This window comes from Taeniopygia guttata, chromosome 15 (assembly GCF_048771995.1).
Source record: "Taeniopygia guttata chromosome 15, bTaeGut7.mat, whole genome shotgun sequence".
NCBI lineage: Eukaryota > Metazoa > Chordata > Aves > Passeriformes > Estrildidae > Taeniopygia > Taeniopygia guttata.
The window spans coordinates 3640650-3662054 of record NC_133040.1 but is presented as its reverse complement, the minus strand read 5'-3'; the positions used below and the strand labels follow the sequence as shown (position 1 = coordinate 3662054).

Sequence of the window (21405 nt, the reverse complement as noted above, 5' to 3'; positions counted from 1 at the left end):
GGAAAAAGCAGATGTACCAAAAGCTAGGGTTCTGTGCTACCCACAAATCCCACACTTGGAATTAACCCTGTGATGGAGCACTGGCTCAAAATGCTGCCAGCCTCCTCCCTCAAACATATACCCCTCACACAGCCTTCTGAAACAAAACATTTTAACATTCTCCTCCACCCAGGTAATCAGAACAGTACTCCCAAGCTTTTACCTTTCCCAGAAATGCATTTTCCCAGCTCACTGAGGATCTCTCTCCTCTCCTTCACACTGGCTGTAGTTACTTTCACTGCAAACCGCTTCAGTGTGTCAGAAATCTAAAACCATAAAACAGAAAAACACCAGACTGCCTTTGATATCAACCCACAGAACACAAACTAGAGCAAGCAGAACATGTCACTTGCTGCCACATGACCTCTTAGTGCCCCAATGTGAGTATCCACCATCTCATCCACCAAGGAAGGGTGGAAGGGTCACCGTGCTTCATACACTGTGAAACTCTTTTCCCAGGGCTCTCCAATTATCTGTGTTCTTATCTGTGCTCTCATGCTCTGTGAGAGACACCTACCCCTCTAAAAGTAACACGGAGTAAGAGCTAGGACCTGTAATCTGGAGTATAACACCTTTCAAAGCAAAAAATAGTAACTTCCAGAATTCAAAGGAGCTTCTCCCTGTATGTTATCTCCTGAAGTCCAGGTAGTCTTGAAGGGGCACTCAAACTGCAGACAACCCAGGGAGACCTACACACCCAGGTTTTCTGCACTTATATAAACCAAAGCACAGTCACCAGGAAAGGCTTTTGAGATTCAGCTCTTAAACTGAGCAACTTTGTATCATCTTTCCGAAAGGCAGCGCATGTCTTTAGAAACACAGAAAACTGTTCAGTCCATTTTCAATCTTCTTCAAAGAGCTTCTCAGAGCTGCTTTCAGTGAAGCTTTTTGCCTCCATGCTGGAAGGCTAATGCTGCACAGTGGGTTCTTGGCCTTTCAAGTCCATCCACACCTCCCTGAGACTGCCACCATTTCACACCCACAGGTCCCCTTAAAAGCTGGTTGGAAGCAGTGCTGCACTTCTGAACAGGAAGGCTGGGTTGAGGTGCAAAGGATGACCAACAAGGTCACTGACACAAGAACCAAAAGAACCAGCTGGTGTTACGGACTTGTTATGGACCTGCTCTTCTCTCAAAGCTTTCAACTACATGAGTTCATCATATGCAAACTCAAACCAAGCTGCACTTAGTCATGCTGCTTAATGACGAGCAGGGGAATGTGCAGACATGAAAACGTGTTAAAATTATCCTAAGTCTAGAAATAAAAAATATAAATTATGTATAACACTACAGGATCTCACCAGCATCTCAGTGACTTACACAAACTCCAAAACCTCGAGTACCCTACTGAGTCTCCACAGAAAAGCCACTGGGACAGGCTTCACCAGTTTGCTTTTTATTTTAATTTTTTATGATGTTTATGTACACATTACACAGCCAGCATACCAGCAATACTTCTGCAAACCAATATAAGCACAAAGGCAGCATTTTTACAAGTAAGGACCTGATGCTGAGCTGTGGGAACACCCAAGCCCCTCGGGCTGAAGCCGGCGGTCCCACAGCCGGGCACAGGGAGCGGTCACGCCGCGGCCGGGCGGTGCGAACCGGGATCAGCCGCACACGGCGCGGCAGCCGGGGGTCGTGCGGCTCGTGCCGGGCCTCCATCGGGCCGGGCCCGGTCGGCCCCGCTCGGCCCGGGCTCCCGGCGGCGGCGCCTCCTCGCGGCTCGGCGGGGCCCGCCCCGGCTGCCACGTCCGCGGCGGCTCCGGGCGCCGGGCCGGGCCCGCAGCCGGGCCGAGGGGCGGCGGGGGGGAGCGGGACGAGGCGCGGCCCCGGCGCGGCCCCCGCCGCAACCTGCGCGGCCCGTCTCGCACTCACCTGCGTGTCGGCCGCCATCGCTCCACCGCAACCCCGGAACCGCTCGCGGCTTCCGGGGCGGGCCCGGCGCCGCGGCGATGGGCGCTCCCCGCCCGGCCCGGGAGCCCCGGCCCCGCCGTGTGGGCAATCGGAACGGGACGGGACCGCAGGCGGCCGCGCCGCCCAGACGTGCTGCGGGCACGGCCTGTGCTCCGCCCGGCCGGGGAGATCCACGCCGCGGCCCGAGAACAGCCGCTCCCCTGCCGTGCCCCGGCCCGAGAACAGCCACTGCCCTGGAGCGCAGGGCCCCTCGGGTTACACCTTTCCCAAACCCCAGCTGATATGGAGACTACACCATCGATGCAGGCACATATGAAGGTGGAAAATAGCTTTTTATTTCTCCCATCGGGCCAACGCTGACAAAGGCAGAGGGTGGCTGCTGTTAGTCAAAGAGACCAAATCCCATGTCCTCGTCAGACTCCTCCGACTCCTCCTTCGCTGCCTCCTTCGCTGGAGCAGCAGCAGCGGCAGCAGCAGGAGCAGCTGCTTCAGCCACCACAGGCATAGCTGCCACAAAAGCTGAGGGGTCTGCCAGGAAGGCCTTCACCTGTAAAAGTGGGGGGAAAATGTAAACTCACAGGGAGCAAAACATTTTGCAGGACTGAACCTTTGCAATGATAAAAGTGCTTGCAGCTTGCCAGAATCCAAACAAGTCCGCTTATCAGTAACAGATATGAAGAACCAAAGGGATTGCAGCTAGGCTTTCATCTCCAAAGGAACACCAGGTAAATTAGCTTTCTCCTGCCGTTTGTACATAACATATGAAAGGAAGCAAGCGCCCCTTCTCCAGACAAATCACACACACAGGTGTGTACCAGTCCTCTCAAACCAGAGGACATGCTGTGAATGTGCCTAGCTGCACTTCTAACACCCCTCTCTGCAGAGCTGAGAGCCAGCCATTACCTTTTCAGCCAGTGGGAAGGTGTAGTCAGTCTCCACAGCCACGGCCAGGACACGCTTGTACCCATTGATGATGGAGTGGGGCACGGATGCAATGGTCGGGTACCCAATTTGCAGACAGATGCTGGCAACATTACGAACACCCTGCGAAGAAACAGACTTGTGTTTCCATGGTCTGAGAAATAATCTAGAAATCACAGCAGAGGATGCCCATGCGACAACTTTTACACTGCCAACAGAAAGGAAAGCACGCAATGCACACTTCACTGAAATCAAGGCATCAATATTTAAACGTCACTGATCTCTGCTCTCTCGTAACCAGTGACAGGACCTCAGAGAATGGCATAAAGCTGTGTCAGGGGAGTTTTAAGTGGAATAATAAGAAAAAGTTCTTCCCCAAGAAGGTGGTCAGGGACTGAACAGGCTCCCCATGGAATGGTCATGCCCCCAAGGCTGCCAGAGCTCAAGAAGCATTTGGACAATGCTCTCAGGCACAGGGTAGGATTGCTGGGGTGTCCTGTGCAGGGCCAGGAGTTGGACTTGATGATCCTTGTGGGGCCCTTCCAATTCAGGATATTCCATTATTACAACTGGCCTCAAATGATTTCTGAAGCAGATTCAGATGAAGAATCCTGCAGGAAGGTACTCCCTGACACACAGTTTCTCTAGGGAACCAGGGAGAGCTCCTGGCCCTGCAGGACCTCATGGAAAACACCAGACAGGACACTCTGTTCTGGCTCCCAGGGCAGCTGTGACATTTACCTCCAGAAAGCGCTTGTGCAAGGTCTCCTCAGTGATGTCCAGCACTTCAGGGTTGTAAATGCTGCCATTATCAAAGACCTGCTGGATCACCAACCCAAAGGAGAACGGGGAGATGTTCAGCATGTTGAGCAAGGTGGCTTCGCTGGCACCCACTTTGTCTCCAGTCTTGATAAGCTGCACATCACTCTGAGATGAGGGAAAAGGAGTGAATACACATTGAGAAATTCCAGCACATCAAAGTAATGGGACACAAACACAGACAGTGGAACTGGACAAGCAAATGAACACAACCAACATGCTCCACATTCAGCTCCACAAGCAGAGAAAGCCCCAGACTACATAAACAAGTCTATGAGAAAGGCACCACTTTTCCTGCATTACCTGCAGGTAGTTTACCTGCATGTTCCTCTGACAGAACCTACCCGTGGAAATCTGATTAAGAACTTAAATCCCCCCACACTGCACACTGAAGCCAAGCCAGACACCCTCCTCCAGATCCCAAAGTGCAATAATCACACTGCATACAGTATCTTGGCACTAATGAGAGCTTTGGCCTTCACAGCTCCCTCAGCTGCCACAATCAAGGCCTCCCAGTAAAGGAACAGCTCGAACAACTGCAGCTCACTGACCAGAATTTCAATGGTTCCTCTGGAAATCTTTGTGGTGATGCCCAAGGCCTGGAAAAAGGAGGTCTTCTCAGGTCCAAGGCCCGTGTTCTGGGCTGGCACAGTCACATCACAAGGAGCGATAGCACCGGCACGGGCAGCAGCTGGCACCTGAGGAAGGAGAGACAAGGAGCTGCAAGAATGTTCACCTCAGATCCTGTGGGATCACCTCCTCCCTGACATACTCCTCCATGAGAGACAGCACCCAGGCACACACAAGTGAGGCAGCTAAACTTAAGCAGTTTGGCTAAAGCTGTAAGGGCTAATTCCTGTCCCCTGTGAAGACTCAGTTTTATTTTGTAATCCATCTCAGCATACACGTGCAGTGAGGGATGATCTCCCTTACCTTGTTAGCCAGCAGCATGTCCCGGATCTCAGTCAGATCCTCCTTAGTAAAGACAAAGCCCACATTCCCACGGATGTGAGGCAGCAGCCTGAAGAAAAGATGACAGCCTTCAGTTTTACTCCTTAGACAACCTCCCCTCCTCCAAGACAGAGGACCCAGAAGTGCCCTCAGACAGCATTACCCACTTTTCTAGAGCAGGGTTATTCTCCAGATGACCACGAATAGCTTTGCGCATCATCGTATTCTTCCCCATCAGCACAACAGCTTTTCCACGCAGGGACATACGGATCTGCTGCATCTGCTTGGATCCCACGTTGTCTGCTCCCACAATGAAACATTTTGGGTAATCATCCAGGAGTTGCTAAAACAAAATAAACACTGTAACTATACAAAGTAATTCAGAGCAGTGCATAGAGCAACATTAAAATCGCAACACATTAAATCGTAAAAAAAGCCTGTCAGAAGTTTGAGTATGATGAGCTCCAAATGAGACCGGGTGTGCCACAGGCTGCATCTTTTACTCAGCCATTGAGTCACATCCCTGAACAAGTCTGCAAGCACCACGGCAAATTCTCAGGCCTGATCTGGATCGCTTCCTAGTGCCAGGAACTCGTTCAGACACCCCATAGCACTCACCTATCTCTCTTAAAAGCCCCCACAGCCCGGCCCGCCCGGTTCCCGCTGCCCCGAGCCTGCCCCGCCAGCGCCCCACGAGGGCTCCGAGTCGACACTCACGATGATTTTCATAAAATAGTTGGACTTCCACGTAGCCCTGTCTTCCCTGGGCATCTCGGCGGTGCTCCAAGGATCGCCCGGTGGGTTTAAAGACGAGCTAGGACCTGCCAGGAGAAGAGCGGCTCAGGTGGGTCCCCACCGTTCCCTTCCCTCCGCCCGGGGGCCCAGCGCTCCCAAGCCCACCGCCTAACCTCAGCCCAGAACCCCGCTCCTGGTCCCGGTCCGCTCCCCTCGGCGCGGCCGCCCAGCCCCAGCCCCAGCCCCAGCCCCAGCCCCAGCCGCAGCCCCAGCCCCAGCCGCGCCCCGGAGCCGCCGCACCGCGCCCGCACCTCCACGAGGGCTCCGGGAAAGAAAGGCCGCAGGGCGGGCCCATCTCCTTTTATACTGCGGCTCATAACCAATCACAGAGCGCCGCGGCGCTGCCTGCCCTCAGCCCATTGGCTGCCCTCCACGTCAATCATCCGCCGCTCTGAGGAAGCGCGTGACGCCAGCGGAAGGCGCGAAGGGCGCAGGAGCGCGGGCGGCCGGGCGCCCGTCGCCCCCTGGCGGCCGGAGGAGTGCACTGCCCCCCCCCTCCCTCCCTCCCCTCAGCCCTGAGGGGCCCGCCCGCGCTCCGGTCCCTCACAAGCTCGGGGGCGGAAAACAACCGCGACACAGGCGTAACTATAATGGTAAAAATTTTATTGGCTTAACTGGAAGAATTTTAAATGAGAGAAAAAAAAAAAAAGCGGAGTTAAAAGTTTACAAGGCAGGCAAGAATCATATAATTGTCCACCCAGCGGAGTTTTCCCCCAGCCCAGCGCAGCCCAGCCGGGACATGCTGTGAAAGGCCGTCCCCAGGGGTAGCGCCTGGCCCGGGGGCACACACACCCTCCCGGAGCACCCCTACATCCCAAGAGCGGCTGTGCTACCCTAAAATCCCATCTACACTGAACGAACAGGCATTTCGGGCACCCACAGCGGCGCAGCCACCACCGGACAGTATTTGGTAAAGTAGCATCAGCTGCTCGCCATTTGGCATCCCAGCGTATCAGACACCGGATAAAGGCAGAAGGTGAGTGTGACATCATCTCGGTTAAGCACTAAGGCCAGAGGACCCTCCTCTCAGTACCACTCACCCCACACAGCACCCTGCACCCAGGTGTGCCACACGTATCACTGACAAAGCCTCAGCCAGCAGTGAGGTAGCTTAGACTCCCCAGACAGGGAAACTGAGGCACAGGATTACACAGTTTGCGGGTGTCACACTAAGTGGCAGTGCCAGAAACATCTCACCCCTCTCCAGCATCTGCACACAACAGCTGTGTGTCCCTCAGCGGCACCAAGGAAGTTGATCATTCCAGCAAGATAAACACAGGCAGCTTAGGAACATCCATTTTAAGTCAAATAGACTTAAAAGATGAAAAGGCAAAAATGCACAAGGACTCTTGCCTCAAAAATTTCCCACAGCTGTGCTCAGCCCAGCTGACACAGCTCCAGTGTTCCCACAGCTCCCTCTGGCCTCACACCCACACACTGAGGTTTGTTTGTTGGGGGAAATCCATGGGACAGTTTCAGTGACCTGAGCAGGGCAGTGCAGCACTGTGACAAGGTTACATGGGATAGTGACCCACGGGTTTCAGGGCTGGTTTCTGAAACACCCACCCCTGGACCCCTATAATGTACCTGCCAAGCTGCAAACACAACTGGATGTCAATGGTGACAGAGCTGCAGCTCCCTGGAGCAGTAATTCCAAACACCGCTCCCAGGGCTGGTACCACAGAACGCCACTGGGAATTTCAGCACAGCACCCTCCAGTCAGAGACCTGAAAGTGCTTTACCAAACATGAACTAGGTCTCTCAATAGCCTCACAAATCCAGCCTAAACTGCCCCCATTTTACAGATGGGGAAACTGAGGCACAGTAAGGTTTAGTGACTGGCCCAAAGCTGCACAGCTAGTCAGGAACAGACTCTGTCTCCCAGTTTCTTCTCTGTCACAAGACCTTTCTTCCACAGAAAGAAAGGAGCCCCTTTCCCAGCTAACCCTGTTCTGGTTTCAGGCAGCTGAAGAAGAGAAACTAAGGTAAAAGATCTGAACTCCTTCCCCCCAGCATCACATTAAGACTCACTTTTGACATCCTGGAAGCTGGGCTTTGGGAGAATGGCAGGTGATTCCAATACAGCAGTTTACACGTTACAATAAAAACCAAAATTATACCTTTAGGTGACCCAGAGGAGGAAAAAAACCCCAAAACTCAAATCTATTCACAGTTCACCTGCCTGTGCTAGGGAAAAAAAAAATACAAGTCATGTTCCCTTGCCCATAGATTGCAGCCCCTCCCAATCCGCAACAAAAAGGAAATATTGAATGTTAGTTAGGCTTAATAAAGCATTGAGATTACAGATGCAGTAAGCCAGCACAACTGGCACACTGCCTAGAACAGCATAGCTTGATATAAAAGTTGCTTTCTTAAAATCACTTCAAAACCAATTTCTGTATAAGAGGATTAAAAGTAAATTAGATATGAATTCAAAATCAGTGTAGAAATATACAGTTCTTATCAAAGACAGGATACAGTATTCATTTTGATAGTAAAACTCCAAGTGTGTCGTGCACACCTGACCCCCAGGACTCATTATACCAGTAACAGTCAATATAAAAGGTTATTGCTGTAGCATCTCTCAGTAGAACATCTTTAACAAGAGCACAGAAAAGGGAAACACCAAGGGGCTGATAAGTCTCATTAGCAAACCGTAAGAAGAAAGGATAAAAATTTAGGAATTTTTTTTTTTCCTGGCTTCTTAAACCCTTCCTTCTCGTCACTCTTGTGATAGATTCAGGCCCTGATAGATGGGAGAGTTTCAGGCCAGACAAACACACACGCGTCACACTCGCTCATGACAGGGCTGGATGAAAAAGGCTGCTCTAACCTCTCTGCACCTGTGTTCAGAGAAGGGGTGATGCTTCTTCCTCTCCCAGGAGCAGTAGGTGAGGGGAGCAGATTCCCTGAGCTGGCCTGGGTGCCTGTGGAGCTGCCTAGCACAGCATGTCCCCACAGGAGAGCACAACAGTGCTGAGGGATGGTTGGGGCTTACCCCACCTCCTGCTCCAGTATGCCGAGAAAAGGCATTGAGAAAGGGAGTAACAAACTAGGGAAAAAAATAAAAACACCCCACACAGTAACATCTTGATTCCTCTTAATTAAAAAAAGAGTAAGTGGTATTATCTCCTTACAGTGTAATGGAACTGGAGAGACCCTTGCAGGGTCCTGGCTGCCTGTGCTGATGCTCTAGTCTCAGCAAGTCACACACACCATGTAACTCTGTGAGGAGAGCCAGGGTGGCACTAAAGTCACAGGGTGGCCTCACTGTGCAGGCAAAAGCCAGAGAATGAGGTGTCAAAGCAGAGGGTCGTGTTGTCTGCAAGTGTCACCATTTGCTCAGAGAGCTGACAGAGGCTGAAATGTACTGGCAAAGCCTCCTGCTGCCAGGAGGGGGCTGGGAAAAATCTCCCTGTTAGAGCCCTCGAGCTAAGCTCAGCTGTCAGTCACACACACAGACACACACACACCGTAATGAGGGATGTCAGCCTCTCTCTTCTGAGACACAGCAAGGGCGTTTCCAGTTTAATGGTCCACCTCATCTCTGGATCTACTGCCTCTCCATAGCAGCACTTCCCACCCCCCACCCCCCTCCTCCCCTGCCTGGTAAGGTTCCTAAATCACAGTAATGTTCAGAGAGACAGAACTGCCAAGGGGGTGGCAGAAAGATGCTTGAGCGCCCATCTAGAGTGCCTCTAACAGAAGAGCTTGAGGAAGCAGTTCTGGCAGTAGGGCTTGTCGTTCTGCTCTTTGAAGGTTCCTTTGTTGAGCTGCTTGAGGCAGAAGGCACAGACAAAGTGTTCTGGGTGGAATTTCTTGCCCATAGCAGTGATGCAGCGTCCTGTGATGGGCTTCTGGCAGCCGGAGCAGAGCGAGCCGCGGCGCTCGTGGTAATGCACCTCGCAGTAGGGCTGCCCGTCGTGCTCGAAGAAGCTGCCATTGACAAACGGGGTGAAACATTCCTGCAGTAGGACAAAGCAAAGGGGACAGGTTGTAAGAGAAGCTGGGGTACTGGGGAGGAGGCAGCTCTACAAACATCCTCTGCTCTATGGCTCAGCCCAGCTGTGCTGTGGGCAGGTGAACTGCTGCCTTTCAGCACTGTCCAGTTATTCAGAGCCAAACTCTGTCCATCATGAGGAGTTTCCAAAAAAAGACTGAGAAATGGACAGATACAGACACAACCAAGGGAATTAATCAGATCCTTTGCCCAGCTGGCTTCACTTCTACATAGAAAATACTATGGATGAGCTAAGAGATGTATCCAGCCAGGAAAAAGGAGGACATTCCTGCCCTGAGATGGGAAACACTGCAGCACTTTTCCTTGTTTATTTTTTTTTTTTCTTTCTTCACTCCAGTTTCCCCACAAGGGCAAGCAGAAGAAAGGACCAACAGAGACATTCATGCAGCAGAATCCTGATGAGCATGGGACTGGTTCCAGCTGAGAAAATCAGGCACAATTAATCTTTATTAGTGACCTCTCCAGAATGGCTGGCATTAGGCAGGTACACTCTGCAGAAGATTGTCCAGCCTGAAATATTTCCACCAGTTACATATGGGTCACTGCTGGGAGAAACTGTTTGTTCTGTAGTGCTAATGATGTTGAATAAATAGGTATGGGGAAGAGGATACACCAGCTATGTGCTAATAAATAAATGTCCAGAGCTGCTCCCTCCCCCTCAGTGTCAGGCAGCTGAGGACACTTCACTGCAGAACTTGCAACAACTATCCCCACCAGACTGGGGAGACTCCTCACTCCTCTCCTTGTAAAAGTGGGAAACTGAGGCAGCAGAGTAAGGGAGAGAGTTTAGGACACTGCCAGATTTACCAAATATAGCAGCAGCAAGACCCAGAGGAGCCAGTTTCCTGAATCCTGGTTTTGCTGTCCTCTTCCCCAGGGAGGACACTGAGTATCACACACAGCTGGCTCCCAGCATGTGGACAAGAGTCCAGCAAACAGCATGCAGAGCCATGGGCAGCTAAACACTTGCAGTACCAGGAGAATGCAGTTTGCCTGCAGCAAGTCCAAGACTTTACCAATTATGACAGTTACTTCAGCAGACAGTCTCTTCCTTCAATCAGCAGAACAGCTGAAAAGTTTGCTCTGCTTTTGCAGAAAGAGGAAGAGAATCACATCTTGTGGCCTGGAAGAATTCTGTGCTGGCCTCACTAATTCAGGCTGCAGCAGGGGGAAAGGAAAACAGAACTGCTTGATACAGTTTCAATCTCTGTATGAGAAGGCACAGCCCCCCCAGCCCCAGTCAGGCACAGCTTCTGCCTCCCTCTGCACACCACTGCAGAAGCCACAGACAGTCCCAACAGGCCAGTGACTGTCTGCTCTGGGCACCACAACAGGAATCAGCAGCTTGTAGTTCTGGCTGCTTGATCTGGCTGCCTTCTCTCCTGCTCAAGAAAACAGTGTCTGATTTGGCTCATCACTTGGGGACAGTAAGAGTTAATATTTGCAATGCTCTCTGAAACAGTGCCAAGCATTTAATCTGCAGTATTCCTGTTTATTATGCCTGTTGTACAGAGCCTGCCACTATTTCACTGACTTGCATGTTTGTCTGAACAAGGTCACTCCCATTAGTTTACATTTTCAGATGGAGCATGGGAGGAATATCCTCAAAACCTGACTGCTGAGGCAAGTGCTCAGAGAGAAGCTTTGCTTATAATTATTTGAAGGTCACAGAAAATATATCTGTGAGCTGCTGCAGAAGCCCATAGTTAAAGCTGGGAACAGAAAGACCAAAGCAACTCCAAAGTTTAATATAACTAGACAGAGAACAAGAAGGTTGCTGGCATATTTTTATGTTGTGGGGCTGGCTGCCCTTCACTACCTCACAGACACCTTACCCTGATATGGGACCAGATGTCTCAGGGTGGAAACAAGAAGGGTCATACAGCAGCAGCAAAGGACCTTGGGTTTCTTACCCGACAGACAAAGCACTCGGGGTGCCACAAGGTGTTCAAGGCAGAGATGTAGTTCTCCAGGATAGCCCGGGCGCAGCCTCCACACTTAGGAGCAAACATATCAAAGTAGTCCTTGCGGCAATAGGCTTTGCCATCCTTCTCATGAAATCCTGCCAGAAGAGAGGAGAGGCAAAGGGATCAGCTCCCCATCTTCACCTGTGGCCACAAAACCTTTGCAGGGTAACCCATATGGGTAGGATCATCCTTCCTCCTGCTACCATACACAGCAGCTAGAGCTATTTCTTGTTCTGTTCCCTTCCCATCCCAGCAGAGGCATGTTCTTCCTCCCCAGGGAGAAACCATTATTACTGGCACCATCCTTCCCCCATAAACAGCTCCCTTGGAACTCCAGTAGTTCCCCTGTGATGCCTCAAGCTGTACCCCAGAAGCAGCTCTGCCCCACTCCCTCATCTGCAGTTCAGAGGAGAGATTGCTTTCCCCTTGTATAAACAAGTAATACCTTCGGGTCCAAAGAAAGCTCCACACTGAGCACAGAAAAAGTGTTCAGGGTGCCATGTCCTGTCCAAAGCCGTCACCACTTTCTGTTCAGAAGAAAACACAAAGTGCAGGTCATGTAAATGACTTGGAGGTGAGGTGAGAAAGGGGGGCTGGAGAGAGGAAAGGACACATTAATGTTGGTGCTGGCAAAAGCAAGCTTTAAATTAGACTGTCCTTTAGAGAGCAGAGTCAATTTGCCCCTGCCTCTGGCTCATTCAGACTTTCCCACTGCACACTTTTTTTACCCTAAAAGGATCTTAGGCACTGCTTCCTCCCTTACACAGGGCCCCATCCAGTCCTAAAGACCAGCACTGGTGCCTGTTACCACAGGCTACCAACAACAAAAGCTGAGGAATCATTACCAGAATGATGGAGCAATGTGGGGTTCTGAAGGAACTTCAGCAAAGGTAAGAGCAACCAACCCCACTTACTAGTGTAAGAATTTGACTGTGCCAAGTTGTTTCCCTTTCAAAGGAAGGACAAAACAACTACAGAAATCCCTGAACAAACCCTTCCACCCAGGATGCATGGGAGAAGTGGAATTTTAACACCCAGGCCTGCAGCAATTTGCCATCACCATGACTCCCCCAAGGAACTCACATCAAGGATGGGCCCGTTGCAGTAGTAGCAGCGAGGAGAGAAGAGGTTGTGATAGTCCTTCTCGCAGTAGGGCTGCCCATCCCGTTCAAAGAAGTTCCGAGACCCGATCTCCTCCTGGCAGTGGGTGCAGACGAAGTGCTCAGGGTGCCAGGTTTTCCCCATGGCTGTAACCACCTGTTGGGAAAACAGATTTTGGAGAACAACTCTTATCTCTCCCTCCCCTAGACCACATGACAAGATACCAGCTGGAGGTCAGCAAGAATGACAAGTTCTACTACTCAAGTGAGCCCTGGACTGGGGTATCATGAAAACTGAATTACCTATCATCTCAGGAGAGGGCAGTCCCTCAGGGGCAGGGTAGAGGTCACTGGAGGAGCTTACAGCGTACCTAGCCAGTGGATAAATAGAGTACTTCAGTTTCTCCAGCATCTCCAGTCTCTCCAGCCTCACGAAACAGCCCTCCCCATTACTCCCAGCTGCAGCCCAAGGTTCAGCAATGAGGCAGCACCTCCAACTCACCTGCCCAGCAATAGGCTTCTTGCAGGCTCCACAGACACCTTTGGCAACTGTAGCTACACCCAGTTTATTCAGGTCCGACTGAAGACTTCCCAGCATGGTATCCAGCTGACTGCCAGGCTTGGAGGCTGTGGATGGAGGGGAGCTGCTCCCGGCTTTTCCCTGCGCCATGAACTGCAGGTAAGAGAAAATAAATACTGTAAGGTGAATGCTGCTATGCTTATCAGATAAATTCCCACTGTTACTGCTAGTGACTCCCCTGGAGAGACAGACAGGAGTCAGCTATGCTCTCTGAAGGAGCTGGTGAGAGCCAGGATCAAGTACACACATGTATTCTGCCCATGCAGAGACATGCAGAGAACTGAGATATGTAACAGCAGAGCTGTCAACTGAGGATTTTATTTTCTTTCACTGCACATACAGCAAAAGTCACCAGCACATCCCAGGCACTCAGTACAGTGCTCTCTAAGCCTCTGCCAAAAATTTCCCTTTACCTCATCAGTTCCTGGCCAGCTGACAAGGCAGACGCCATCCAGAGGGCCCCTTCTCCTTGACCTTTCTCCGTTCCTATGCTCTTGCTCTCAGTTGCCTCTCCTCTCTCATAGAGATGCTCTTCTCTCCCTCATCTCACCTCCCTTTCAGCTAGAAAATCTTCTCCTTGTGCACCACCATCTGCACATCTGTTTGCCAAGTCTCTCTCTCACTCAGGTGGTTCTCACCCCATGCCTGAGCTAAGCAACTGGAAGCAGGAAGGAAGTAACTCTCTCCCAGCTGGCTGCTGTCTACCTGCAGAGAGGGCAGTGCATCCCCTAGGGCTGCTAGGTGTATTGCAGCTGGAAATGCACCAGGGGAGGGGGATTTGGATCCCTGTCTCAGAGGCTGTTTCTGAAACTCACACCACCAGAGCACACACAGCTCGGAAAGGCTTCCCAGGGGAGGGGAGAAATGCTTTACTGAGCTTTGAAACTTATAAACAAAGCATATGTTCTCCTTGGCCACCACAGCCTCCTTTGCAGAAAAACCCCAAGAAGGAAATAGAGATTATTTTAGCTGACTTGGCACTGCCATAGCTACTGTCAGGTTTAGGGACACACAAAGAAGCTTGGTTTAGAGCACGTTTTCTTTTACTAAGGGAGTAAATTAAAACAGACAAAATCTATGCCTACGAACAGCCCACCAGCCTGCCGCCAACACAGCCAAAGGAGCAGGGACATGTGCTCCAAGTGCTCCAAGCCTTGGCAGACCCTGCCCTTCCAGCCACAGGAGGAGCTCTATTCCCTGTCCTGCAGCTGCTTGTCCTTGAAGTTGATCAGTTCACTCAATGACAAATCCTGGTTTCTGTTCATTTGTATAAACATTCTTACAACATACATGAATTTACTGCTTTTACACATGCATCCACACACTCCCCAGCCTTGGCTCACATGCAGCGTGATTCCCAATGGATCCTAACACACAGCTTTTCCCCTCTTCTCTCAACTTACCTCTCCTAGCCCAGCAGCACAGAGCAGCCCCATCACACCCCAGCATCCTCGTCCTAAAACAAACCCTTCACCACACAACACACATTTGCTACTAAAAACTGCTACAGTGACTACCTCCAAAGCACACACACAACTTCAAGGATACTCTCACTGAGAGAGACAACAGGTGTTTGGAAACAAAGTCAGTCCAGTGCCCCAGGATAAAGCCCAGCCTTCCTGCATGGTGCAGCGAGAGGAAAAGGGCTGCACTGTGTGGAAAGAATCACAGCTTCTCTTGTTCTAGCCAGAGGTTATGGCCACGCAGGGCAGATACAGATGCCACACACAAGTGATAAATACCATCCAGGGAGAAAGGAGATGAGATGAATTCAACATGTAGCAACAGAGCACTTCACCCTTGTAGTGACCTGGAGGGACCACACACTCCTGCCAGTCACAGCTGACCCCAGAGCAGGCACAAATACCTGTGCATACCTCCCTTTCTAGCTGGCCTGGCCATCCAGCCCTCTTGATAGCTCACAAACGAGCCCACATCTGAAAGAGGTTTGTTTCCACCTGCTGTACCTAATGCATGCTTATTTGTATGGGACACTCAGCACATCATCCTCAGGCAAACTGATCATGCAAAGGCTCTTCAAACTCCCACCCTTCACCCATGAGATCTGTCACCACTCAAGTTCAGAAAGGATTTCTATGAGTAGCAAACCATGCAATACAGAATATTATCCACATTAACAGTGCTGGGAACTCCAGGAGCAGATCCCAGCACACTCATCAACCAGAAGAACACACACCATGCTGAGGAAACAGAAAGGGGATCCTGCCTTGTCAGGGGTTGTGGGGCCCCAGGGTGCAGGAGCAGCCAACAGACTGGCACTGTGGACTAGGGGAGGAGCAGAGGTCACCTGGAAAGTACAACAGATCAAGATGCAGAGATGTTTCTTGCTCACTGCTTTAGCCTGTACTCTAACACTGCACTGCACGTGTATGTTAGGACTCCCCACCACCCTGGAGCTACAGCCCCTCCCTAGCAGGAGATGCAGAACCCAGACCATGCTGTCTCCTCCCCCAAATCCACTCATACAGTGGACATCTGCCTAAAAAGGTAAACACAGGAAGCATTGCTGAGTTGCTCCTTCCATTACGCATGTTCTGCCATCTTTTACTCCCCCCACTTCAGAGAGATCGTGGCCGGGAGAGCTCCAGGATATGTTTCAGAGTTACATTCTTAATCTCAGAGGGAAATGAGAGTCCCTGCTGCACAAAGTGACTGTCAGGACACACAGAACCCACATATCCCAGCAAGTTGTTGCACAGACATGTAGTGTGCAGTGCTACAGCTGGGATTAGATACTGTCCATGAGTCCTCCCTCCCATCCAGCAGTTCATACCAGCCTTTACCTGAACACTCTATCTACTGAGCTGTCAAATTACAAGCAGTAGTTGGATTGGAAAATACTGCGAAAAACACAAATCAGAATAGAGAGCCTGCCTGCATTTCTGGGAAGAAAGCTTCATCTTCAGTCTGACAGCCAACAGAGACAACTGCTTTGTTGCTAGGAGTCCAGGTCTGGGGAGAATAGGAATGTTTGGGATCTTCATTAGGAGGGGTGCCCACAACAGAAACCTCATGATAATCATTATCAGATGCTTCCCACCGGAAGAGAGGCTGGGGAGCCAAGCTGAAGGAAGAGGAAGAGACTGGACTAGGAGCTGGGGTAGATGACACATGGGAAGGCTGAGGTGGGAGTGAGAGAAGAGGTGCAGGGCTAGAGGCAGGAGAAGGAGCAGCATTAGCAGGGACTATTTTTGCAGCTTCTTTGGAAGGCTGGAGCTGGGAAGAGACTGGAACAGAGATTGTCCTCCTGGGGAGGAGCGGGGATTCTGGAGGAAAAACCACCTAGAAAGATATGGAGGAAGAAGAAAGGTGAATAAATCCAAAGAGGAACCAACAAGCACTTCCTTCAACAGTAAGGCTAGCTGCTACCAGTATGTTTATCTAAGGGGGAAAAGCAGCAAGAAGGAGAAGGGAACTACAAAAGGTGCTGCTCTTTGTAGCTTAAGGAAGAACACCATCTTATTCATCCCCAGAAAGCCCTGCACAGGTACAGCACTGGACAAAACAAAGCCTGTGTGTCAGGCTTCCCAGTGGGGTTTTAGAAATAATCCCCACATGGACACTGGAGATGTGATAGCAGCAGACTGCATCAACAGATAGCATAAGCAGCTCCCTCAGATCCCAATGTGGATCTTAAACATCCAGAACTAGGAACCTGTGCTGCCTTCCCTCTCAGACCAGACAAGGGTGAATAGTTACTTCTTCATTTTATGTTGCTTAGGATGCTCATAAACTCAATCTGCACCTCCACACAATGCTATCTGGACAGAGGGACATGCTGGAATTTCCCAGCACGTGTGACCCTGCTTTCTACCTTCTCTACTTGCTGTTCACCACTCTGCTCTTCCCCCCGGGGCCTGGCAGTGACAATGACCCCCTCTGTCAGCCAGGCATCCTGGCTTTGCCATTCTTCCTGCTCCTGGTTATCGATGCCCAGTCTGTCCTGAAGTTCCTCAATCAAGCGATCTTGGGACTCAGTCTTGTGGAATATGGCAGGACCTAGTTTACGCCTTGGAGAGAGATCCCGAGACATTGGATGCACATTCGAAGTCTCTTTTGTCCTCTTGATTAAAGATTTAATCTAAATTACAAAGGCAATAGTATCAGCAGAGAAGAGCAAAGTCAGAGCAAGCCCCAAGATGCAACAGCACAAACTCAAAGACATTAGTGACAATTGTGAGCAGGAAGAGTGATGGCATTTATTCCACAATGCCAAAATTCCTCTTGGCACAGCCCAGAACAGTGACTCAGTGCAAGGAAAAACCCAGTAAGAATAATCACAGCAGCCAAAAATAACTGTCTAGAAAAGGAAGGGAAAGATTAACCAGTGGGAAGCCAAGATAGGAGGTGGAGCACAAGCACTCCACTGAGCATTACAGAAACCTCAGCATCACAAGGGCACAGAGCTGTGCCTCTGTGTTTGCCCTTGACAGGCACAAGGCTCTTGGTCAGAGATGTCTGGTGCACAAAGTGTTCTTCCAGCACGGAAAGGAACACTGACAGCTTCAGTAATGAGACCTAAAATGGTAAGCAGAGCAGAGGAGCTGCCATCCCAATCAGTAGCATGAAACAGCCCTTTCAGCTTTTTGGAGGTCTTTGTGGACTGAGCCTTACCCCAGTCAGGGAATAAAAGTCCACTTCACAAGGAAGTCCCTACAAACTGCCATGTTCTGTGCTGCTGAACCACACGCAGGAGAGGCCACAAGATAAAGCCGGGGGTTGTGAAGCCCTGTGACATGCAGCTGTCAGTGACACTGCTCAGAGCTCGTGCTGTTAGTGGGGTTAGGTTAGCCCAGGCACACTCATTGCATGCACACACTGTTAGTGTGCTGGCAGAACAGTCCTGGCTAGGACTCGCCCCACTCCTACATTCACTCAGTGCCTGCCTGGCCTGATGCAGAAATCCTCTCAATGGGTGGTTTGGAGACACATGGCGGATCCCATTCAGCCTTCCCGGAGTTTTCCATAGATTCCGGAGTGCCTGCAGAGCTTCTGAATTGCTCATTTTCCTGGTCTCCTCTGGCCTTGTTCACGTTAGCAGTACCTCCCTTCCTAAGAGTTCTGTCTCTGCCCTGCCTCTTCTTGCCCAGATCAGGACAGTGGTACACTTTGGTTTCATGTGACACTTCAGCTTTTGGCCCCTGTCCTTGCGCCACTATGAAGCCCAACTGGTTTTTAGTGTCTGGGAAGACATCCCACCGATCCAGGGCAACAACAGGAAGTTCGTTAACAGAATCCAAAACATTGTCATTCTTTGCATGCACCTCTGGCACATGTGCAGGCAGCTCCAGGGCCCACAGCTCATCTAAAGCTGTTTCCACACTGCTGCCCTGGGAAGAAAGACATGAGTTGTCCCTGAGTGCTCCCTGCTGATGCAGCTCCTTGGGTATCTGCCCCTTCTTTGAAATGGGTACACTTGAGATTCTGGGGTCAGTTCTCTGCTCCTTCTTCTCAGTCTCTTTTGCCACGCCATCCCCTAAGCCCCGTGCCTCCACATCAGCAGATCTACAGAGAAGCTCCACACTGGAAGCTGGCACAGCCTGGGAAGAATTTCTGGAAGAGTCAGGCTTCCTCTTCAGCTGAACTAAGCTGGCAGAAGCCACTTGCTCCCCATGAGTAGCATAACCAGAGGAGCTCCGTGGTGGGGGCACAGGGACAGTTTGTGCTAAATGGGGCACAGGTGGAGGGGCAGCAGGACGCCCTGACAAAGGCAGAACTGTGGTGTCACTGCCTTCCTCAATGCAGGTGTCTGCTGAGGGGACAGGTGTTGGCACTGTTGAGTCCCCACTGTGACTTGTAGAAGGGTGTTTGGAATGGGACAGCACTGTTAAACTGTGAGGAGTGTTGCTGGAGACTGCATTTGCTGAACTGAGGACTGGTTCTAGGGAAGACTCAGAAATCAGAGACATAGTGGAACTAGTCTGCAAAAAAAGAGATAGAAGGAATTAGGAGAGAAAAAGATAATGACAGAGATAAGGAGAAGTAAAAAAAGACAAAGAATTAAGCATTATAAGAATCATGACTTCCAAATCAAAAAGTCATGTTGACCCAAATCCTTACTTCCAAGAGAAAGGAAGAAAAATGAGACACCAAAAAGCAGAACCAGAATGACATTCTACCAATCTTCATGAGCTCTACAGCCACTGGGATCCTTTTCCTGGGCCCTCCTCCTCAATGACAGCTCAGTGTTCACCTGCAGCTGTGATGGGGCACGGCACAGCCACTGCTAAGAAGCCAGCTCCAAACCCAGGAGTGTCTTGACTGTGAATAAAGGTCTCATAAACTTACTCACAGTCAGGTATGTAAATTTCATATTCCAAAGCTGCAAAAAATTCAATCAATGACTAGAACAAAGCATGACATTTTCTTCTTGATACACTTAATAAAATGCTCCAGTTGGCTGCATGGCAGTGAAAACAAAGCTTCAGGGCATTCACAGCAAGAGCAGATAACATGGGCTTTGTTCTATTCACATCACTAATCTCACCTTGGAAGTGACACACACCAAATCTATACAAGCCTGTCAGTCGTTCCATGCCCTTGTGAGCATTGCTTAGGTGGCAGATTAGCCTCTTCCCCTCAGGCCAAAGACTCCACAATGACATTGTAATAAAATCAGTATTAATTTTGATCCAAAAAACATTCCAAGAAGAGCAACTAATACATAGGTTTTGGTTTTCCTTGACTTACAGATCTTTTAAAAACAAAAGAGCATAGGTCCTTCTTTCCCCACTTCCAGTGGTTCCTGGCTAAACTCTAGGAGACAAAGTACTACTGCTCCTTTTTCTTAGAAAGGGAGACTCAGAACAGCGACTTGGACAAGCTCACACAGCAGGTCAACCTAAGACCAAGACTGTGCCTTCTCAGCTTTAAAAATGTACCCACAAAGGACTTCCAAATCCAAGAGCTATCAAGACCTGCTCTGACTGACTCTGAGTCACATTTTCCAGAGAAGCCTAAAAAAGCCAGATGCTTATGCTCTGAGGTGGAAGGGCACATAACTTCCTAAGCCCCATATATGCTACCTCTCAGTCTCCACTTACCTTTCTGAGATACTTATCATGAAAAAAAACTATATAATTAACAGAACATGCACAAAACCTGTCAGTAAATGGAAGAAGAAAAACCTTCAGCTGACCTGAGCTCCTGCCATGCTGAGGGGCCAGGAGCTGGCACATATGCACAAGCTTGCAAAGTCACACCAGTAGTGCTACAAGGAGACTGCTCTCAGGAAGGAAAGTGCAGTAAGAGACCAAATTTCTTTACAGATTGCTCTTCCCTTTGAGTAGCACAACCAGGCTACTGTAACCACAGTCAGACCTGAGAGGAAAATGACTAGCAAGTATATTGAAATGAGGGAATTTCCCAACAGTGCCCTCTCCCCGAGTTTTGCCTAAGCTGGGTACACCTGTAAAAGCAACCTGGTTTGATGCTGTGCTTCACATTTGGTTTCCAGAGGTCCTAAAATGAAGTCAGTCATTTTCAAGGCAAGAGTAAAGTTTTGCTCAGGTGTCAGGATTTTCAACATACTGAAATCATACTAATTCCAAAATAAGAGCAATGGGTGAGCACTCAACAGTAACAGAACAGTTAACTAAAAGCATCCAGCTATGCAGTAAGCAGGCATCACATTACACAGAAATGGCAGAGGGGAAAAAAACAAGTGCATTAAGTAATCTCAGTGGCTGATGACTGATAACCAGATAACCAAAATCAAATGGATTTGGTAAGCAAAAAGAAGGGGCAACAAATTAGGGTGAGCAAAATATAATAAAAGAGTAATTTATCGTCACCTTTTACTCGGGGGTACAAGGCAAATCAAGCACCAGTGCCCTCCACTCCTCCCATCCGTATCTACTGCAGCTTCTATCAATTCCAACTAATTGCTCATCATATTTGTGGTTTTTATCCTCTATTCTGCAGTCACACACAGGTCTGATACTCAAACAGCAGCCTTTCATAGTCCACCTTTGCAAGAACTCCCCTTGTCTCCCTTATATTCTGACACTGGTACAGACTAGAATACATTTTTACAGGCAAGTTAACACCCCCAGCTGGCACAATCAAAAGCGGTAAAACCAAACAAAAAGGACCAAAGGGAAAATGAAGCAACCTGGAGGACAGGAAAAAAGGAAAGTAACTTAAGAATAGTCAATGACATCATTAACAAAAGGGAAATTATCACAGAAGCCATGTTCCTTGTGCTCCAGGAAGAATGTTTAGGCACAGATGAGCTCAATGCTTCACAAAAATACCAATGCTGAGCTTAATAAAG

At 49.9% G+C, this 21405-nt stretch overlaps 3 protein-coding genes across 7 annotated transcripts in view; all 3 read right to left on the bottom strand.

The window, feature by feature from the left end:
- GCN1 (GCN1 activator of EIF2AK4) overlaps window positions 1-2179 on the bottom strand; it is a 37973-nt gene extending 35794 nt beyond the window's left edge. Inside the window, exons 1-2 of one of the 2 annotated variants that reach the window (XM_030286047.4) lie at window positions 1917-2179; window positions 203-305 (exon numbers count right to left, since the gene is read on the bottom strand). In XM_030286047.4, the coding sequence (XP_030141907.4) occupies window positions 203-305; window positions 1917-1934 (121 nt within the window). In that variant the 5' untranslated portion in view covers window positions 1935-2179. The remainder of the gene's footprint in view (window positions 1-202; window positions 306-1916) is intronic. The other variant, XM_030286048.4, reaches the window with a different exon arrangement.
- Window positions 2180-2268: 89 nt separating this feature from the next.
- Window positions 2269-5805, bottom strand: RPLP0 (ribosomal protein lateral stalk subunit P0). Its single transcript, XM_002199525.6, has 8 exons — window positions 5693-5805; window positions 5364-5467; window positions 4814-4989; window positions 4629-4716; window positions 4247-4393; window positions 3618-3803; window positions 2859-2999; window positions 2269-2502 (listed from the first exon to the last, which is right to left on the bottom strand). Exons 2-8 carry the CDS (start codon window positions 5415-5417, stop codon window positions 2338-2340), a joined length of 957 nt encoding a protein of 318 aa, XP_002199561.1. The 5' UTR covers window positions 5418-5467; window positions 5693-5805; the 3' UTR covers window positions 2269-2337.
- A 218-nt stretch (window positions 5806-6023) lies between these two features.
- Window positions 6024-21405, bottom strand: part of PXN (paxillin) — a 45714-nt gene continuing 30332 nt past the window's right edge. Inside the window, exons 7-15 of one of the 4 annotated variants that reach the window (XM_030285602.4) lie at window positions 18017-19051; window positions 16945-17211; window positions 16005-16412; window positions 15337-15417; window positions 13032-13202; window positions 12513-12686; window positions 11875-11956; window positions 11376-11524; window positions 6024-9406 (exon numbers count right to left, since the gene is read on the bottom strand). In XM_030285602.4, the coding sequence (XP_030141462.4) occupies window positions 9140-9406; window positions 11376-11524; window positions 11875-11956; window positions 12513-12686; window positions 13032-13202; window positions 15337-15417; window positions 16005-16412; window positions 16945-17211; window positions 18017-19051 (2634 nt within the window). In that variant the 3' untranslated portion in view covers window positions 6024-9139. Of the gene's footprint in view, window positions 9407-11375; window positions 11525-11874; window positions 11957-12512; window positions 12687-12832; window positions 12901-13031; window positions 13203-15336; window positions 15418-16004; window positions 16413-16944; window positions 17212-18016; window positions 19052-21405 lie in introns of those variants that run through there. The other 3 variants (XM_072936134.1, XM_072936135.1, XM_030285604.4) reach the window with 3 other exon arrangements.

Bases quoted from the DNA above. Each gene is read 5' to 3' on its own strand.
- RPLP0 (XM_002199525.6), bottom strand. From the start codon at position 5,417: ATGCCCAGGGAAGACAGGGCTACGTGGAAGTCCAACTATTTTATGAAA. The intron at 3,000-3,617 runs GTAAATGTCACA...GTTTCTTCGCAG, and splicing joins TGCACAAGCGCTTTCTGGAG to GGTGTTCGTAATGTTGCCAG. The intron at 2,503-2,858 runs GTAATGGCTGGC...CCACTTTTACAG, and splicing joins CCTTCCCACTGGCTGAAAAG to GTGAAGGCCTTCCTGGCAGA.